The following is a 16,101-nucleotide window of genomic DNA, read 5'->3' as shown; positions in this document are numbered from 1 at the left end:
GGTTCCTATCACCACCACTGTGAAGAAATGAGTTAGTAAGCTTCTCTACAAATTAACCATTTCACATCACACCACTCTGAATGACACTGTTTAAATCTCAACCATTAAACTATGAAGAATTTTTGAAAATTTCGGTGGAATTGCCCTTTCATTAGTGATCATTATCAGTCCCCTCAACCTCTCTCCCCTCTCTCACTCTGCACCAAATGGTCGAGGCTGCTTTCGCCTCTTGGTGCACGCGTGCATGTTCAGTCTCGCGGACGGGCGAGAACAGGCTTACTCTCGTCGCGCGCGTTTGTAGCGAGAATGGACAGCGCTGTTTGAAGTAAGGGGCTTGCTTTCGCGTGCACTCGCATCTTTCAGCACCACGGTGCGAGCGGACAGCGCTCCGAAGCGCGGGCTGCGTGTGCGTGCGCGCGCTGTCCCCCTCTGTTTCAGCCCCGCTTTGAAAGCGCTCTGAACCCACACGTGCACGCGCTCGTTTCAGCACCAGGCTGTGCTCTGCGCGCGCGCGCCAGGACTCAACCGGTGGCAGCTTCAACTCAACCGCGCCTCGCGCACTTTTTCACACACGTACACGCACGCGCACACGCCGCTTCCGAGCCAGAGCCCGAGCGCGCAACGGGATGCACTGAAACAGGGTTTTGCTGTATCGCGAGAAACTTGGAAGCTTGAAGTGGGAGCAGGTGGAGAACTGAGAAGCCGGCGATGCTCGCGCTGAACCGAGGCTGGTGATAGCAGGGCGGACTGCGGCGCGAGGAGGAAGAAGAGGAGGAAGAAAAGGAGGAGGAGGAGGAGAAGGAGGAGGAGGAGTGGTGGTGCGGTGCTGCCGAGGAGCGCCTCCATTCACAAGCATGCTGGTGGGCAATGCCTGTCGACAAAGAGGCCGGGATTTGCCAAAAAGCACTGGAGCTCTTGACGGATCTCTGTTCTAAGGGGGAAGTGCAGAACGAGAACTGTTTGGATTTCATATACTATTTCCGAGATCTTGCCAGACCGCGGTATTCAGAGTCAGGTAAGAGGCGCAGCTGGAGTCCTGGCTTTTCATGTCTTTTCATGATGCTTTTAGTGCCTTAAACATCATCAGCTGATCGATTCCGCTTGTCTTTTTGCTAAACAGTGACTTGTTGCTCTCAGAACGGAACGCCGTTTTGTGTTTTAAGTAGTAAAGCATGCACATGCAGACTACCTGTAGCACAATGCTGCCCAATAGTGAGCTCTATCCATTGGTCAGCTCCGCTGATTGTCAGTGGAGGTGAAAATCTGCCACCCACCCACTTGGCACTGCAGTGGAGAAAATAGCAATGCTGAGGCCGCCTTACACATTTACACACGTACCATTACTTTCACTAGCTCAGAATGGTGGATACTACCTGTTCATAGTGGACACACTTCTGCAAGAGCTACACTCAAAAAAAAGTGCCCAAAATAGCTACATGGAGCAGTGAGAGAGAAGAGCTATTCTTGGCTATGCAAATGAGATGTGAAGAAGTTTCTTATTTGTTTGTTTTTTTTTTTGATGTAGAAGTCTTAGAAAACTTAGTCGTATAAACCTACAGTCTTAAAAAAAGATGGTTCTTCAATGGTTCTATATAGAACCATGAACACTCAAAGAATACTGCATGATTAAATGGTTCTTTGCATCGTGCAGATGGAAAAAGTGTTGTGTATATAGTTCTATATAGAACCTTGTTGAAAAAGATTCTGTGGAGAACATGTTGTGCATGGTTCTATGTAGAACCTTTTTTAAAAAGGATCCATGGAGGATGTGTTGTATATTGTTCTATATAGAAGTTCTTGTAGCACCCAAAAAGGTTCTTCTGTTGTAACGATGTCAAGCTTGTAAAAATAGGAGAACCCTTTCAAAAAGGTTCTATATAGAACCATATACAACACATTCTCCGTCAATCTGAAGAACGCTTTAAATCGTTCTTTGCATTGTGAAAGCGTTCTTCAGATTGATGGAGAATGTGTTGAATATGGATCTATATAGAACCTTTTTGAAAAGGTCTCTTGTAGCACCTAAAAGGGTTCTTCTATTGTAAAAATGTCAAACTTGTAACAATAGAAGGTTCTGCATAGAACCATATACAGCATTTTTTCTATGAATCTAAAGAACGCTTTCACAATGCAAAGAACCATTTAATCATGCTAATGGTTCTTTGAGTGTTCATGGCTCTATATGAAACCATTTTCTTTACTAAAGAAACCCTTGGATAACCATCTTTTTTAGGGGGGTAGAACCATTCATCCAAGCCAAGAAGAACCAATCAGGAACCTTAATTTTTAAGAGTGTAGCTCACCTCCAGGTGACATCCTACTCCTTATCCTACAGCTGAGGCAACAGGAGATTACACATATATTGCAAGAGGAGACAGCAATTATATTGCAATTAAAGCAGACAATCTGTGTCAAGTTTTCTGTGTTCTCTCTCTCTCCCTCTCTCTCTCTCTCTCTCTCTCTCTCTCTCTCTCTCTCTCTCTCTCTCCCTCTCTCTCAGTCTCTCTCCCTGAAGACTACATGACCCATTTAATGTCGGCATGAGATCACATGCATTTGCTTTATCGAGTCCTCAAAGAGCAGTATTTTAGGAGAGTGGTCTTACAGCACAAACGCGGCGGGAGATGAGAATATTAACATGTTGCCTATCAATCAAAATCCTAAGACAAGCACTGGGTGTCACATGATTGGATGTCAGTGCACCCTACAATTATTGGCTGGATGGTGTTCACGATTCAGTCTCAAAAGCCAGTCATGCACAGTGGAGCACAGTCCTGCACAGCGGTCCAGAGCCGGCTCTTTTAAGAGAGAGACAGTTGCGCAGAAAAGCAGAAGCAGAAATTTCTACCACCCACGAACGGCACATTGTACAACTGCAGCTTTAACAGGCAGCCTTACTCCTCCTGAATGGTAACAGGACAGAGAACATGTGATGATGTTCAGGCTTTCTGTACTCAAAGTGTGGTCAATCAGGACTTGGGAAAAAACTAGCTGTCACTCTTTTTTCGTTTTTTGACACCAGTGCTGAAAATTTCATCCATCATTCCTTGTATGTCTCAATTCCATCTATGCAGTGTGTATTCTTTCTCTCTGTCTGCCTTTCTCTCTCTCTCTCTCTCTCTCTCACTTCTCTCTCTCTTTCTCTCACCTATCTCTCTCACACCTCTTTTTTCTTTTTTTCTCTCACACATCTTTGTCTCTCTTTCATTTTTCTCTTACAATTCTTTTCTTTCTTTATCTCTCTACCTGTCTCAATCTCTCTGTCTGTCTTGCCTCTTGCCTTTTCTTTTATATTTCTCTCTCACATCTCTCCCTTTCTTAGTCTCTATCTGTCTCTCACTCTGTTTCAATCTCTTTCTCCCTACATCATCTTTCTTTCTTTCTTTCTTTCTTTCTTTCTTTCTTTCTTTCTTTCTTTCACTCTCTTTCATAACTCTGACACACTGTCTCTCATCTCATTTTCTTTTTTCTCTCCCTTACATCTCTGTTTCTCTCTCATCTCTTTTCTGTTTCTTTTATCTCTATCCCATACTCTCAATCTTTCTTACACACTGCATTTCTCTTTCTTTCTCACATCTCTCTCTTTCATCTCTTTCTCTCACAATCCTTTCCTTTGTTTATTTTTTTATCTCACGTCTCCGTCTGTCTCTCTCTCTCTATCTCTCTGTCTGTCTCTTGCTCACTCTCTCCTGTGCTTTTGTGCTTCTTTCTTTCTATATTTCTTTCCTTTTCTATTTCTCATGCCTCTGTCTCTCTGCCTCTCTTTTTCTCTCTCACCTCTTTTACTTTTTCTTCTTTGTCTCTATATCTATCTCCCATTTCTCTGTGTATCTTCTGTCCGTATCTCTCTCAAACTTATTCTCTCTCTCTGTCTCTCTCTCTCTCTCTCTCTCTCTCTCTCTCTCTCTCTCTCTCTCTCCCTCATACACACCCAAGTTGTATTGACAGCTGTTCATGGCTGGCAGTGTCAGTTCAATGAAACACAATGGACTATTTTCTCCTGAGGAGTCTCAGAGCCTTGCTTTAATAAAGACTCACAGCTGAGGCGTGTCATCTCTTTTAGAGTGGATTCCACATCATCACAGCAGTGAGAGGTGGAGAATAGTAATAAATTGGCATTGCTAAGATCATTGTGACTCACAGATGGAGGTTTTGCGAGTGCATGTCTAAGGAATTCTGAGTAGCTGTAGTAATTTGGCATCTGCACAATTGTGTAGATGTATTTGGCATCTATATACAGCCACGCATACGCAGACATACCTCTTAGACTGCTGGATGTATTGACAGGTTGAACATGGCTTCACTCTGCAGGTAAAATGTTAGCAAGCAATGATGTGTTACAAACGTCACAATGACACCAACTGCCATTTACATTGTGTGAACATTTTGGACAGAAATAGTAAAAAAAAAAAAATCTTGCCACATTAACTTGCATGAAAAAGAATTACTACGTTTATTATTTCAGAGATACAATGTTTGATTCTGACAGTAACAATAGTAGAGAGAGAGAGAAAGAGAGAGAGAAAGAGAGAGATAGAGAGCAGTACAGAGCTGTACAGAGCTGTACAGAAATTAAAGATTCATGCAGCTGGACGCAAATGTGATTGCCAGCAGAAGGAAATAGTATGACTGGCCTTTAGTCAAAACAGACGGACCCACCTCTGTTGGAGAGCTCACTATGGAACACTGTGGCAGTGCACACTGCAATTAAATAATCAGTGTAATAAAGGCTGAGCAAAGAGCAAAGCAATAATTTCCCACCAGCTCAAGAGTTTAAATTAGTACATTTATGTTAGTGCCATGGTAACAGACATTGTGCTTTCTGGAGTCCACGCAAAGATATTTTTTGTGCCAACTTTTGATATAACATGAAGCATTATAGGATTTTTTGAGATAGATAATATGTGTCAGTCACACAGTGGTATAATACATATGTTGCATATCTATATCTATATATCTATATCTATATTATCTATATATCTATATATATATATATATATATATATATATATATATATATATATATATATATATATATTACACAACCCCGTTTCCAAAAAATTTGTGACGCTGTGCAGAATCTAAATAAAAATAGAATGCAATGATATGCAAATCATGTGAACCAAACCATATTTTTAAAGCAAAATACTTCGAAGACAACATATCAGATGTTGAAACTATGAAATGTTATTGTTTTTTGAAAAATATATGCCCATTTCGAATTTGATGCCAACAACACGTTCCAAAAAAAGTTTGGACGGGGGCATGTTTACCACTGTGTTTCATCACCTCTTTTTTTAACAACACTCTGTAAGTGTTTGGGAACTGAGGAGACCAATTGCTGTAGTTTTGAAAGTGATGTGGAGATTTGTGGATGCAGTGACGAACTGTTTTCACAGACAGTGGTTTTCAGAAGTGTTTCTGAGCCCATGCAGTGATTTCCACTGCAGAATCATGTCTGTTTTTAATGTAGTGCCATCTGAGGGCCCAAAGCTTATGGCCAGCAAATACTGTTTTTTGGCCTTGTCCCTTGCATACAGAGATTTCTCCAGATTCTCTGAATCTTTTAATGATATTATGTACTGTAGATGATGAAAAGCAAAAGTTCTTTTCTATTTTATGTTGAGAAATGTTATTCTTGAATTGTTGCACTATTTGCCTGTGCAGTCTTTCACAGTGTGGTGAACCCCTCCTCATCTTTACTTTTGAAATATGTTTTTTGTACCCAATCATGTTACTGACCTGTTGCCAATCAACCACCAGGTGTTTTTTTAGCATTACACAACTTTACCAGCCTCTGTACCAACTTTTTTGGAACGTGTTGTTGGCATCCAATTCAAAATGGGCATATATTTTTCAAAAAACAGTAAAACTTCTCGGTTTCGACATTTGATATGTTGTCTTTGTACTATTTTCAATTAAATATAGGGTTTGCACATCATTGTATTTTGTTTTTATTTAGATTTTGCACAGCGTCCCAACTGGTTTTGAAATGGAGTTGTGTGTGTGTGAGTTTGTGTGTGTGTATGTGTGTGTATATATATATATATATATATATATATATATATATATATATATATATATATATATATATATATACATACAACTCCATTTCCAAAATAGTTTATATATATATATATATATATATATATAGGTAGATAGATAGATACACACATTTCTAAAGCTATTCTTAAGGAATCCTAGTGTTTACAGCTCCTACCAATCATCTACTTAGTCTAATCAGTCCTTCATTAAATTTAATCAGATGTGCTGCTAATGAAATTGAACAAATCTATGCCATGGCTGAAGTGAAATCAGAAACTCAAAAAATCAGAAATGCTTACATTTTACCATATTTATGTTATTTGTATTTATTCTAATGTTATATAGTGATTTTACTGGAAAAATCAAATTAGCTGCTAACATATACCACCAAATGTTTTGACACATATAATTTTATGTATGATTTTAAATTCTTAAAGATATTTTTTTAAAGATATCTACAGGCTTATGCTTAAATGCTTAAATAATCGTGGCTGTCTATTACTTTTGAACAGTACAGTTTAGGTATGTCATGATAGTAGAAATTTAGTAGTCAATACCAATACCAGTGAAATTCCATGATTCTTGATACCACGGTAAAAAAATAAAAACAAAACAATAAACCCATGTACTCCAACATACACATCTTTATTAAAAACCTATTTTCTGTGCCTCTGAAAAGCTTCTGATATGGTTGGCTGTGTATGTGTTTGCTGACTTTGCTCCTGTGTGTCCTGGTTGACATCCTTCTCTGGCTGATACTGTGAAAGGAGAATTATGAGATTTCAGTGACCAGGTACAGCTAAATGACTCTAAGAAAACAGAAAAGTCTGCATACACAATGTAAGCAATGTAGCAATTCAAAGTTATCTTTAATGCTAATATAATTATATTAATATTAGTTATATTTTGATTACAGATAATATAGACTAAACAGTAAGGACAGTAGCCTGCTACTACAAGCTATGCTAACATTGTTAGCTAGAACGTGGTAGCCTTTGGCATTTAGCTATAGCAAGCATTGTATGGAATGTAGTTGGCTACACAGCAATGCCACCTGTCTCAAAGAAAAATATTGATAATGTATATTTCAGGATAAGGATAACAAGCACAACACTTTGTATGTAGTTAATGTAAGGTTAATGTAAATTAAAACTCACCTTAAAATCTTTGAATGAATCTGGATATCTGTCTTCGAGGTGCCTCGCTCAGTTGGAAGTGTTTCCTCCTTTTGTCTGAAAAGTTCTATGGCACCTTTTGCATACAGGTTTTTGTGAATCTGTTGTTAATCTGTGATGGCGCTCGTCAAACACAAAGTGTTTCCAAATGTCCCAAAGTCTTAAAATCAATGTGTAACTTTAAGACTTGTCACTGCTGAAACCTATTTTCTGCCATTAAGTAAACTTCTTTGTGTATTAATGAAAACTACTCTGATTCTATGTATGGACAACTGTTCAAAGCTGTGGTTCATGTACTCGTTATGAGTTCTGCTCAAAATGAGCTAAAATTGTCACTATTGAAACATTTGCTGAAGTTTTGGTAGTGTTATGATTGTTTTAATAGTGACAAAATGGAATGTTCAATAATTTGTTTTAATACAATAAACATAATTAAGGTAGAGGGTCACTCAAAACAAAAAGATTTAGTCTAAAGTCTAAATCAGTTAAAAGCCATAAATATGTTTTTTACACCATACGACTGAAATAAGTCTTGAAAAATGCTGCTGGAATGTGTTAGCAGTATCTTAAAATTATAAAGCAATTTTGTCCATTCTATACCCTATGCAAGTGCATATCTTAATTTAGAAGTATGCATTCCTAAAAAAATGGAAAATCAATTACAATAAAGCCCTTTAAGCTTTCAACAGCATTCTCTGCAGTCTAGAGGAGACAGCGCTAAGTGATGAATCACTTACGATATGTGGTAAAAACCCACTTACACACAACAGTGGTAAAAAGAACATCTAAGGAATTATTGCGTCTTGCTCAGATAAGACTGAAACAGAGCAATGCATAAATGTGTGACTGGTTTAAAACGTTCATTGCACACCAGCATAATCACATCAAAAATGCCAGACAGCTGGAGACTGTAATGTTCTTGACCTTCTGCTGTGCTGTCGCTGCAGCCTTGATTGTAGCATTCTAAAGTAAGACACAATGCAAACAGAAGACTCTTTACTCTGACTAAAACATTCCTTTACTAACTCATATAATGAAAAAAGTGCAGTATCCTGCAGAGTTTAGCTTCGTTCCTGGTGCACCTCATTAAAGAGGTCAGGAACATGTGGACAATAGGGGAAGTGTGTTAGATGAGAGATAGAACTAAGTCTTGGTTATGTGTTTGGACAGCTCCTTGTTGTTAAGTGGATGAGCTCTACTTTATCCAGTGGTGCAAAGGGTTTAAGGTGTTTGACACAATGACAAGCTCAAGACAAAAAGTCTACACAGATTTATTGTACTAGATAGTACAAAAACTATATGAAACTATGTGAACTATATTATAAGAAAAGATATGAGATGTCTAACATTTTATTCTTATTTTTTACTTTTAACTGCAAATTGTCTCTGTCTTTGAGCACAGCACTTGTGAATGATGTAGAATGATGAATGGACAAACAGAAACAGTCAAAAATGATTTTTACCAAAATCTCATTACTTTAAGTTGCTTTAAAAGTAAACATTTTTGCCTTATCCTGTAAAAACCATATTGGAGATGCTTGGGTTCTTTGGACAGCAGTGAAATGGTCCATATCATCGCTGTCCAATTTAAAACAAGTTTCTCCAAAATATTAACCGTACAGGAGAAGGCAAAACACTCTCTTACATTTCAATGTAAGTCGATGTAAAGAGATTTTGTTCCAAGTGATTTTAGAGCATTTCTATTGGTCCATTCATCATGAAATTTTTACACAATGTAAAGGACAGCTGGTGTGTTGAAATAATGTAAAAAACTAAAAATCAACAAAAATGGAGATGGTTTTCATTGGACAGCGATGATATGCTTATTCCGCATGCAGTAGAAAGTAAACAAAGTTGGAGGGTTCTACAAACAAACACATAAATAAATAATTTACAACACCTTACCTCTATGCTGACTTGAGAGTTTATCAAAAAATACTTACCTTGTCCTACACTCACTGGGCATTTTATCAAAAATGCCTACCATGTAGGTGCACTTTGTAGATGCCCAATCGACCATTTGCAAAATAATAATTGACTTGCCTCTCAGCCAGTCAGAGCCATCTCTAAGTGCTACTTCCTTCATCAAACAAAGGAAAAACTTAAAGCCAACCTGCAGTGAATGGTACTGGCAGAAAATTAGTGAAATGTGAAAAGGTGTTTGCAATTCAGACACATGTTGTACTAATCATCTGCAGGATGGTGCTCTTTTGGATTTAACTAGGTTTGAACTAAAGATCACACTGTCAGAATTATTAACAGCCTCTAAGGTAAACTAAACTTGTATCTGCTAACACTCATTTTAATATGATATCTAATGATAAATAATGTTACAGAAAACGTTTAAATGAGTTTCCTCAGCTCCAGTGTTAGCTTAGTAGATATGAAAACCTGCTGCTGAAAGTATTTCCTTGGTTTCATTAATCTTGATATTGTTTCCAGAATCCTTATGTTGTGCTTTAAACTGTGGTTTGCGCAGCCTGCATTTTAGGTTTGTTTTTTTACAATATGTTAAATTCAACAAATAAACAGCAATTGTGCATGAAATGTGCAGAAGTGTGTTCTCTGTAGAGGCATTGTTGTCTTAGTTAAATTTGACTGGGGCACCTAAACTTTGGGTACAACTACGTAGTCATATTTTTTAGAACCGTTTTATTCTTGAATAACATTTTTTTTTTTTTTCTGAGGTTCTCTTCTTTGTGCTTCTGTATCTCCATTTGTGCTATTAAATGTTTTAGCCTGTGCTACAGATGCTACCAGGTGGCCTGAGCTGAAAGTCTGATAGTAATTAAGGGAGGTGGGACTTTTGCAAACTCAGAATTTTGCAAATGGTCAACTACAGACCGTAGCCCATCTGTTGCACCACAATTTATAACCCCCCCACCTCACCCACCCTATCCATCAACAGAAATGGACCACTCTAGGACCTCCACTGAGCAGATATTATTCGGGTGGTGGATCTTTCTCAGCACAGCAGTGACACTGACATAGTAGTGTGTGTTCCACTGCTAGGAGTGTGCAGGGTGATAGAGGCTGGCTGACAAAGATGTGCTGCAACAGAGGGGCTATAATCAGTCATTGTAATCCACAAAGTGCACCCATACGGTTGGTATTTCTAAATAAAATTGCCAGTAAATGTATGTAGAAGGTAGGTGTGGGAAGCTGCCTCATCTGCACCTGAGATACTAACCTCTGCACAGACACTAATTACCTTTATCACTTAGTCAGTTTCAAAATTAAACCAGTAGTTTCATTGTGTTTTGCAACTGTCAATGAGATTCTATGTTATTCACTTGGCAAGGAAACACTTCTGTGTGTTTCTTAAGGTCTTTGTGTTTATTTTTCTTCCACTGGTGCAAATTTGGTGGGGTTGGAGGGGAAACATATCTCAGTTGCAGGTTACAACCCTGATTAAACACAAAATAGAACTTTAGTTATAGTCAGTAAAAGAAAGAAGCGCTAACCTGTCCTTGAATTGTTTTAAAGACTTCCTTAGTGTGCTATGATTGTTGACTTATGCCATAACAGTTATTAATAGACCTTCCTTTTTCTCCCTAATTAGGTATTTGCAAAGTTTATGCAGGGACATACAGATCAGACTAAGAATTTTAGTGACACATTGGAAAGATAAAATGCCATTGTTATTGGCAGCAAAACTGAATCTCTATACTGAATATATATGATATTTATATTCCTGTTACTTTTATTTATTTTGTGTTTTAATATTGACATATAAATCATGAAATATTAAAATGATAAGCATTATTCTTGGTGTATTTTGTTTAAACAATTTTATGTTTGAATTGCTGAATAAGAAGATAGAGAAATATAGAGTTAGTCCATCTGGATATCCAGGTAATACATACATACATACATACATACATAAACACATACATAAATAAATGGATCTACTGCAACCGGCTACATTATTAAAACCACCTTACCATATAGATGCACTTTGTGGTTCTACAACTACAGACCGTAGGCCATCTGTTTCTCTGCATACTTTGTTAGCACTGATGTGGTGGTGTGTTAGTGTGTGTTGCGTTGGTCTCAGTGGATCAGACACAGCGGTGCTGCTGGTGTTTTTAAACAACTCGGTGTCACTGCTGGACTGAGAATAGTCCACCAACCAAAAATATCCAGCCAACAGTGTCTTGTGGGAAGTGTCCTGTAACCACTGATGAAGGACTACAGCGTACATGTCAAACTGGGGAACTTCCACGTGAAAGCGCTGCAGAGATTAGCATTTACCCTCGTCTAACACTCTGAATTCAGTTGATGTCCTCACTAATTAGCCGATGAGCTGAAAGTGTCACTGTAGTGCTGAGAATGATCCACCACCCAAATACCTGCTGTGTGGTGGTCCTGTGGGGGTCTTGACCATTGAAGAACAGGGTGAAAGGGGGGCTAACAAAGTATGCAGAGAAACAGATTTACTGCAGTCTGCAGTTGTAGAACTACAAAGTGCACCTATATGGTGAGTGGAGCTGATAAAATAGACAATGAGTGTAGAAACAAGAAGTTGGTTTAATGAAGTGGTCAGTTGATGTGTACGTTATGTACACACATATACACATATAAATAATAGAAGCTCAGTATGTGCCTTTATACTGTCTAATGTGAGCAATTATTTGAAGTTTGAAGACACACACACACACACACACACACACACACACACACACAGACACACATCCTTGGTTAATGAAGCCCCTGGGTGGCTATGTCCATAATGCTGTGGATTCTAACAGAATATCTAATACCGCAAGCTGTGTGGCAAAATGGCCAACCTGCTGGTTTAGTGGAATTCAGAAAGGAAATTCAACTGGTTTATGCCCTGCATAATGTTTAGATGTTTGTAGAGCAGCTCTGCCTTCAGTAAATTGATAATGAATGAGGGGGTGGGGGGGTCGGGGGATGGTGCTGAAAGCATCAAGGCTAGTCTACAGAAATCTGTAGCTGAGCAATTAAAACTGCACCAAAATTTGCTAGTCTGAACTGCCTGTCAAAATGACACCAACATACATTGTCATATTCCACATTTTCTTATTGTTATGTCATTCATGCTCATATGACATTCTGGTCCAGTTTATTTATAATGACCATGTTAAGCAGTCCTAAAACCAGTGGTGAAATTGTAACTATCAGAGCTAGGTCTTTAGTTCGGGCAATAAATGTCAAAATCCACCTCTAGGATGATGCCAATTTCTGCTAGCACTCCTATGGTATTCTAGTAGTATGTTAGCGATAAGCTAACAGTGATTTACATAAACATTTTTTGTCCATTTTAGATTAAACGCAAACATTTGAAGCTTATAAAAGACAATCCATATATTTTTGCTTGTAACTGATATTAACATATATATTTTACTTTGTAACAGTTATATAGTGACTTTTTCAGTATTGAGCACTGGCACAGAGCTACTGCCACTATGTTCCGTCACTAACAACTGACTGAAACCTGATTAGATGACCACTCTAATTCACAGTAAGTGACATATCTAGGACTTCCAGAAAGCATTTGTAAATCAAAACATGATTGTTTGATTCCAATGTCCCTTCTTAATTATGTTGGTGGGTAATCTGACACTTTAGGCCTTCAGCTCCTAACTAATGAGAGAACTAGGTTGGCTGTATCTACCTAGATACAATGGAGAAAAACTAATTGGATCATTTTCTGGTGAGAGTTTCAAGAATTTAACTCTTTTGTTTCCAACGAAACTTAACAATGAGAGTATTACTACAATGCTTGCACAGTTTAAATATGACAGGTATGATGACTACATTGAATAAAGATGAACTAAAATTTACAGACATGTATTTTTTTCTTTATTTCATATAAACTATTCCCTAAAATTCACAAAGAAAAGAGTAAAAAAAGTTAAACTAGGAGAAACATAACTGGATTTTAGGGAGCTTTAAGGCTGTAAATGCTTCTAACATCATCTCATTATGTTGGTGTATTTGCCTACGTCTCAGAGTTTCTTTTTGTAAGGCATGTTGGAGGTGACGGAGAGAGAGATTATTCACAGCGCTTGTCGTGACTTCTCGCATCTCCTCAGCACTCCCTCCGTGACTGTGGGACTGGGTGTGTGTGTTAAAGGGCTCGATTATTCATGCACATGCTTTAAAATGTAGGACTTTCTTTCATGTGAAAACTTCCTAACCTTTGATTTGGTGCTATTAAATGTTTCTGCAAACACAGAAAACTGAATGTTTTTCTTGGATGTCTGTGTACATATAAAAATGCGGTAATAAGAAGCACCAAGAAAGAAGACATATAAAAATCGGTGCATCATTAAAATCATTGGAGTCTTTGATTACTTCCTAATTTTACATTAGTTTAGCTCTTCTCTGTCTGCAAATAATGTAATAATCCATTTGGGGACTACGTTCAAGTTTGAGCAGCTTTCTGGTTTCTAACATATGATGTTCCTCAACTTTAATTTTGTCTTGCAAAGAGTACAATAAGGCACATCATTACGATCCAGGGCATGATAAGCCATAGTGCACAATTAAACCAATTTTGCTAATCTTAATTAAACATGTCACCATTTCTTTAAAGTTAAGGAAAAGAGAATTGTGTTGTGTGACTCGGACCTAATTAACTGAAGCTCTTGCTTTCAATTAAGGCATAGAGATTTCATTAGAGTCACTGCTGGTTAAGACCCATCAGTGCAGTGACAGCACCCATGCTTTCAAATGGCACCAACTGAAAAAAGCCCTGTAGGCACACACCAGGCGAACTAGAGAGTGATGATGTACTCATACTAATAAGATCCACTTTTCTGAAGGTGGCTGAGGGAAAAAGAAAGCTTTTGGCTTTGGTTTGCCTTTCCAGTGCTGTAGCTTTAGAGATGTATATCAGTGTAGACTTAAATAAATAATAAATAAATGTATAAATTTGGAAATAATGTCATGACTAATTAATAAATAATGGAGGGCACTTCTTTTTCTGAATTAGATGTTATCCTTTAATTTTTAGAGAGGCTAACTCTCCTAATCGTGTAATTTGTAAGATGTGCACTTTCCCTTATAAGTGTGGAGTTATTGTTGTTTTGCTATACTGTTTAATCATAATTGCATACATACAGAATGCATTACATTCACATTTGATTTACATTCTCTATCGATAGGTTTGAATTTGCACTTTTGATTTTTCATCAAATATAGTCTCCTTTGAAAGTACTGGAATGGCAAGGCCGACTCTTTTGTTTTTGCTATACATTGACATTTGGGTTTGAGATCAAATAATGAATATGAGATCAGAATTTCAGCTTTTATTTCCTGATATCCACAACTAGATGTGTTATCCCCAGATCTATTACATACTAAGGTTTGTTATTCAGTAACTACAGGGACTTCAGTGCAAACTGGCTGAGCTATTCTTAGGTTATAGAAGTGTGTAATAAAACCTTGGGCCCACTGACTAACAACTTAGAACATGTCACTTTTGGTGGCAGACCACCCGATTTTTAGGTGAGCAAAAGTGTAGGAACAGATAGTCTTAAAGTATATTAAAGTAAATAATTATTAATATTTGGTTGCATATCCCTTGCTTGCTTTGATTGCATCAAGCTGGTGATCCAGTGACATTGCCAAACTGGAAAGAAGCTGCGGTATTCTGTTGCATTCTCTTTTTGTGATTCTTTTCTAGGCTTTTACTGCAGCTTCTTTCCATTGTTTGTTTTCTGTAGAGTTTGTCCCTTCAGTCTCTTCTTCAGGGGGTGAAATGCATGCTCAGTTGGATTAAAGTCTGGATTGACTTGGATGGTCTAAAACCTTCCACTTTTTCCTCTGATGAAGTTCTTTGTTGTGTTGGTGGTGTGTTTTGTGTCATGTTCTTGCTGCTTGATGAAGTTCCTCTTGATTAGATTGAATGCATTTCTCTGTAAATTGGCATTGACATAATGTTTCTGTAGACTTCTGAATTAATTCTGCTGCTACCACCATGAGTTACATCATCAATAAAGATTAGTGAGGCGAGTCCAGAAACAGCCATACGAGCCCAAGCCATGATACTACCTCCACCATGCTTGACCAATAAGCTTATATGTTTTGGATCATAAGCAGGTTATTTCTTTCTCTACACTTTGGCCTTTCCATCACTTTACTAGAGGCTGATCTTGGCCTCATCAGTCCATAAAACTCTTTCAGAAATGTTGAGGTTTATCTCTGTATTTCTTAGCGAATTCTAAACTATCCTTTAAATTCCTACTGCTGGTACATGGTTTGCATCTTTTGGTATGGCCTCTGTATTTTTGGTCTTGAAGTCTTCTTTGAACAGTGGATTATGATACATTCACCATTGCACTGTGTCAGGTGCTGTCACTGGCTGCTGTCCTTGGGTTTGTCTTCACAGCTTTCATCATCAGTTATTTTCTTTGGCTGACCTGTTCAATATCTCGTTGTTAGTACACCAGTGGTTATTTTCTTGATTTCAGGACATTCCAAATTGTTGTATTGGCTATGTCCAATGCTTGCACAATGGCTCTGATTGATTTTCCCTCTTTTCTCAGCTTTAAAATGACTAGCTTTTCTCCCATAGGCAGCAGTTTGGTTTTTCATGTTGGTTTATCCTTTTTGACGACAAATGCAGTCTTCACAGGCGAACCCCAGGACTCAACCCAAGAGCAGACATTTAGAGCTATTAACTGTTTAAACAGTCAGGCACATCTGTGCATCTGTCTGTCTGTCTGTCTATAATGCTGTGAAAAGCGTCCCCCGCCCGTGATTTCCTTTATTTCTGCATATTTATCACACTTTCATACAAAATGTAATATGAGACAAGGAGAACATGAGGAAACACAGTTTTGTAAATGATCATTTCATTTATTGAAAGAAAAACATTTTGCAGCAACTACATCACCCATGTAAAAAA

General features: G+C 37.9%; 1 protein-coding gene across 1 annotated transcript in view; it reads left to right on the top strand.

Moving 5' to 3' along the window:
- Positions 1–787: 787 nt before the first annotated feature.
- syt9a (synaptotagmin IXa) overlaps positions 788–16,101 on the top strand; it is a 36,371-nt gene continuing 21,057 nt past the window's right edge. The window contains exon 1 of the mRNA XM_036585613.1: positions 788–1,015. Coding sequence (XP_036441506.1) covers positions 868–1,015 — 148 coding nt within the window. The 5' untranslated portion in view covers positions 788–867. The remainder of the gene's footprint in view (positions 1,016–16,101) is intronic.

Source organism: Colossoma macropomum, unplaced genomic scaffold, assembly GCF_904425465.1.
Source record: "Colossoma macropomum unplaced genomic scaffold, Colossoma_macropomum, whole genome shotgun sequence".
NCBI classification, from domain to species: domain Eukaryota; kingdom Metazoa; phylum Chordata; class Actinopteri; order Characiformes; family Serrasalmidae; genus Colossoma; species Colossoma macropomum.
The sequence above is the reverse complement of the archived record's forward strand: the minus strand, read 5'-3'. Positions and strand labels throughout refer to the sequence as shown.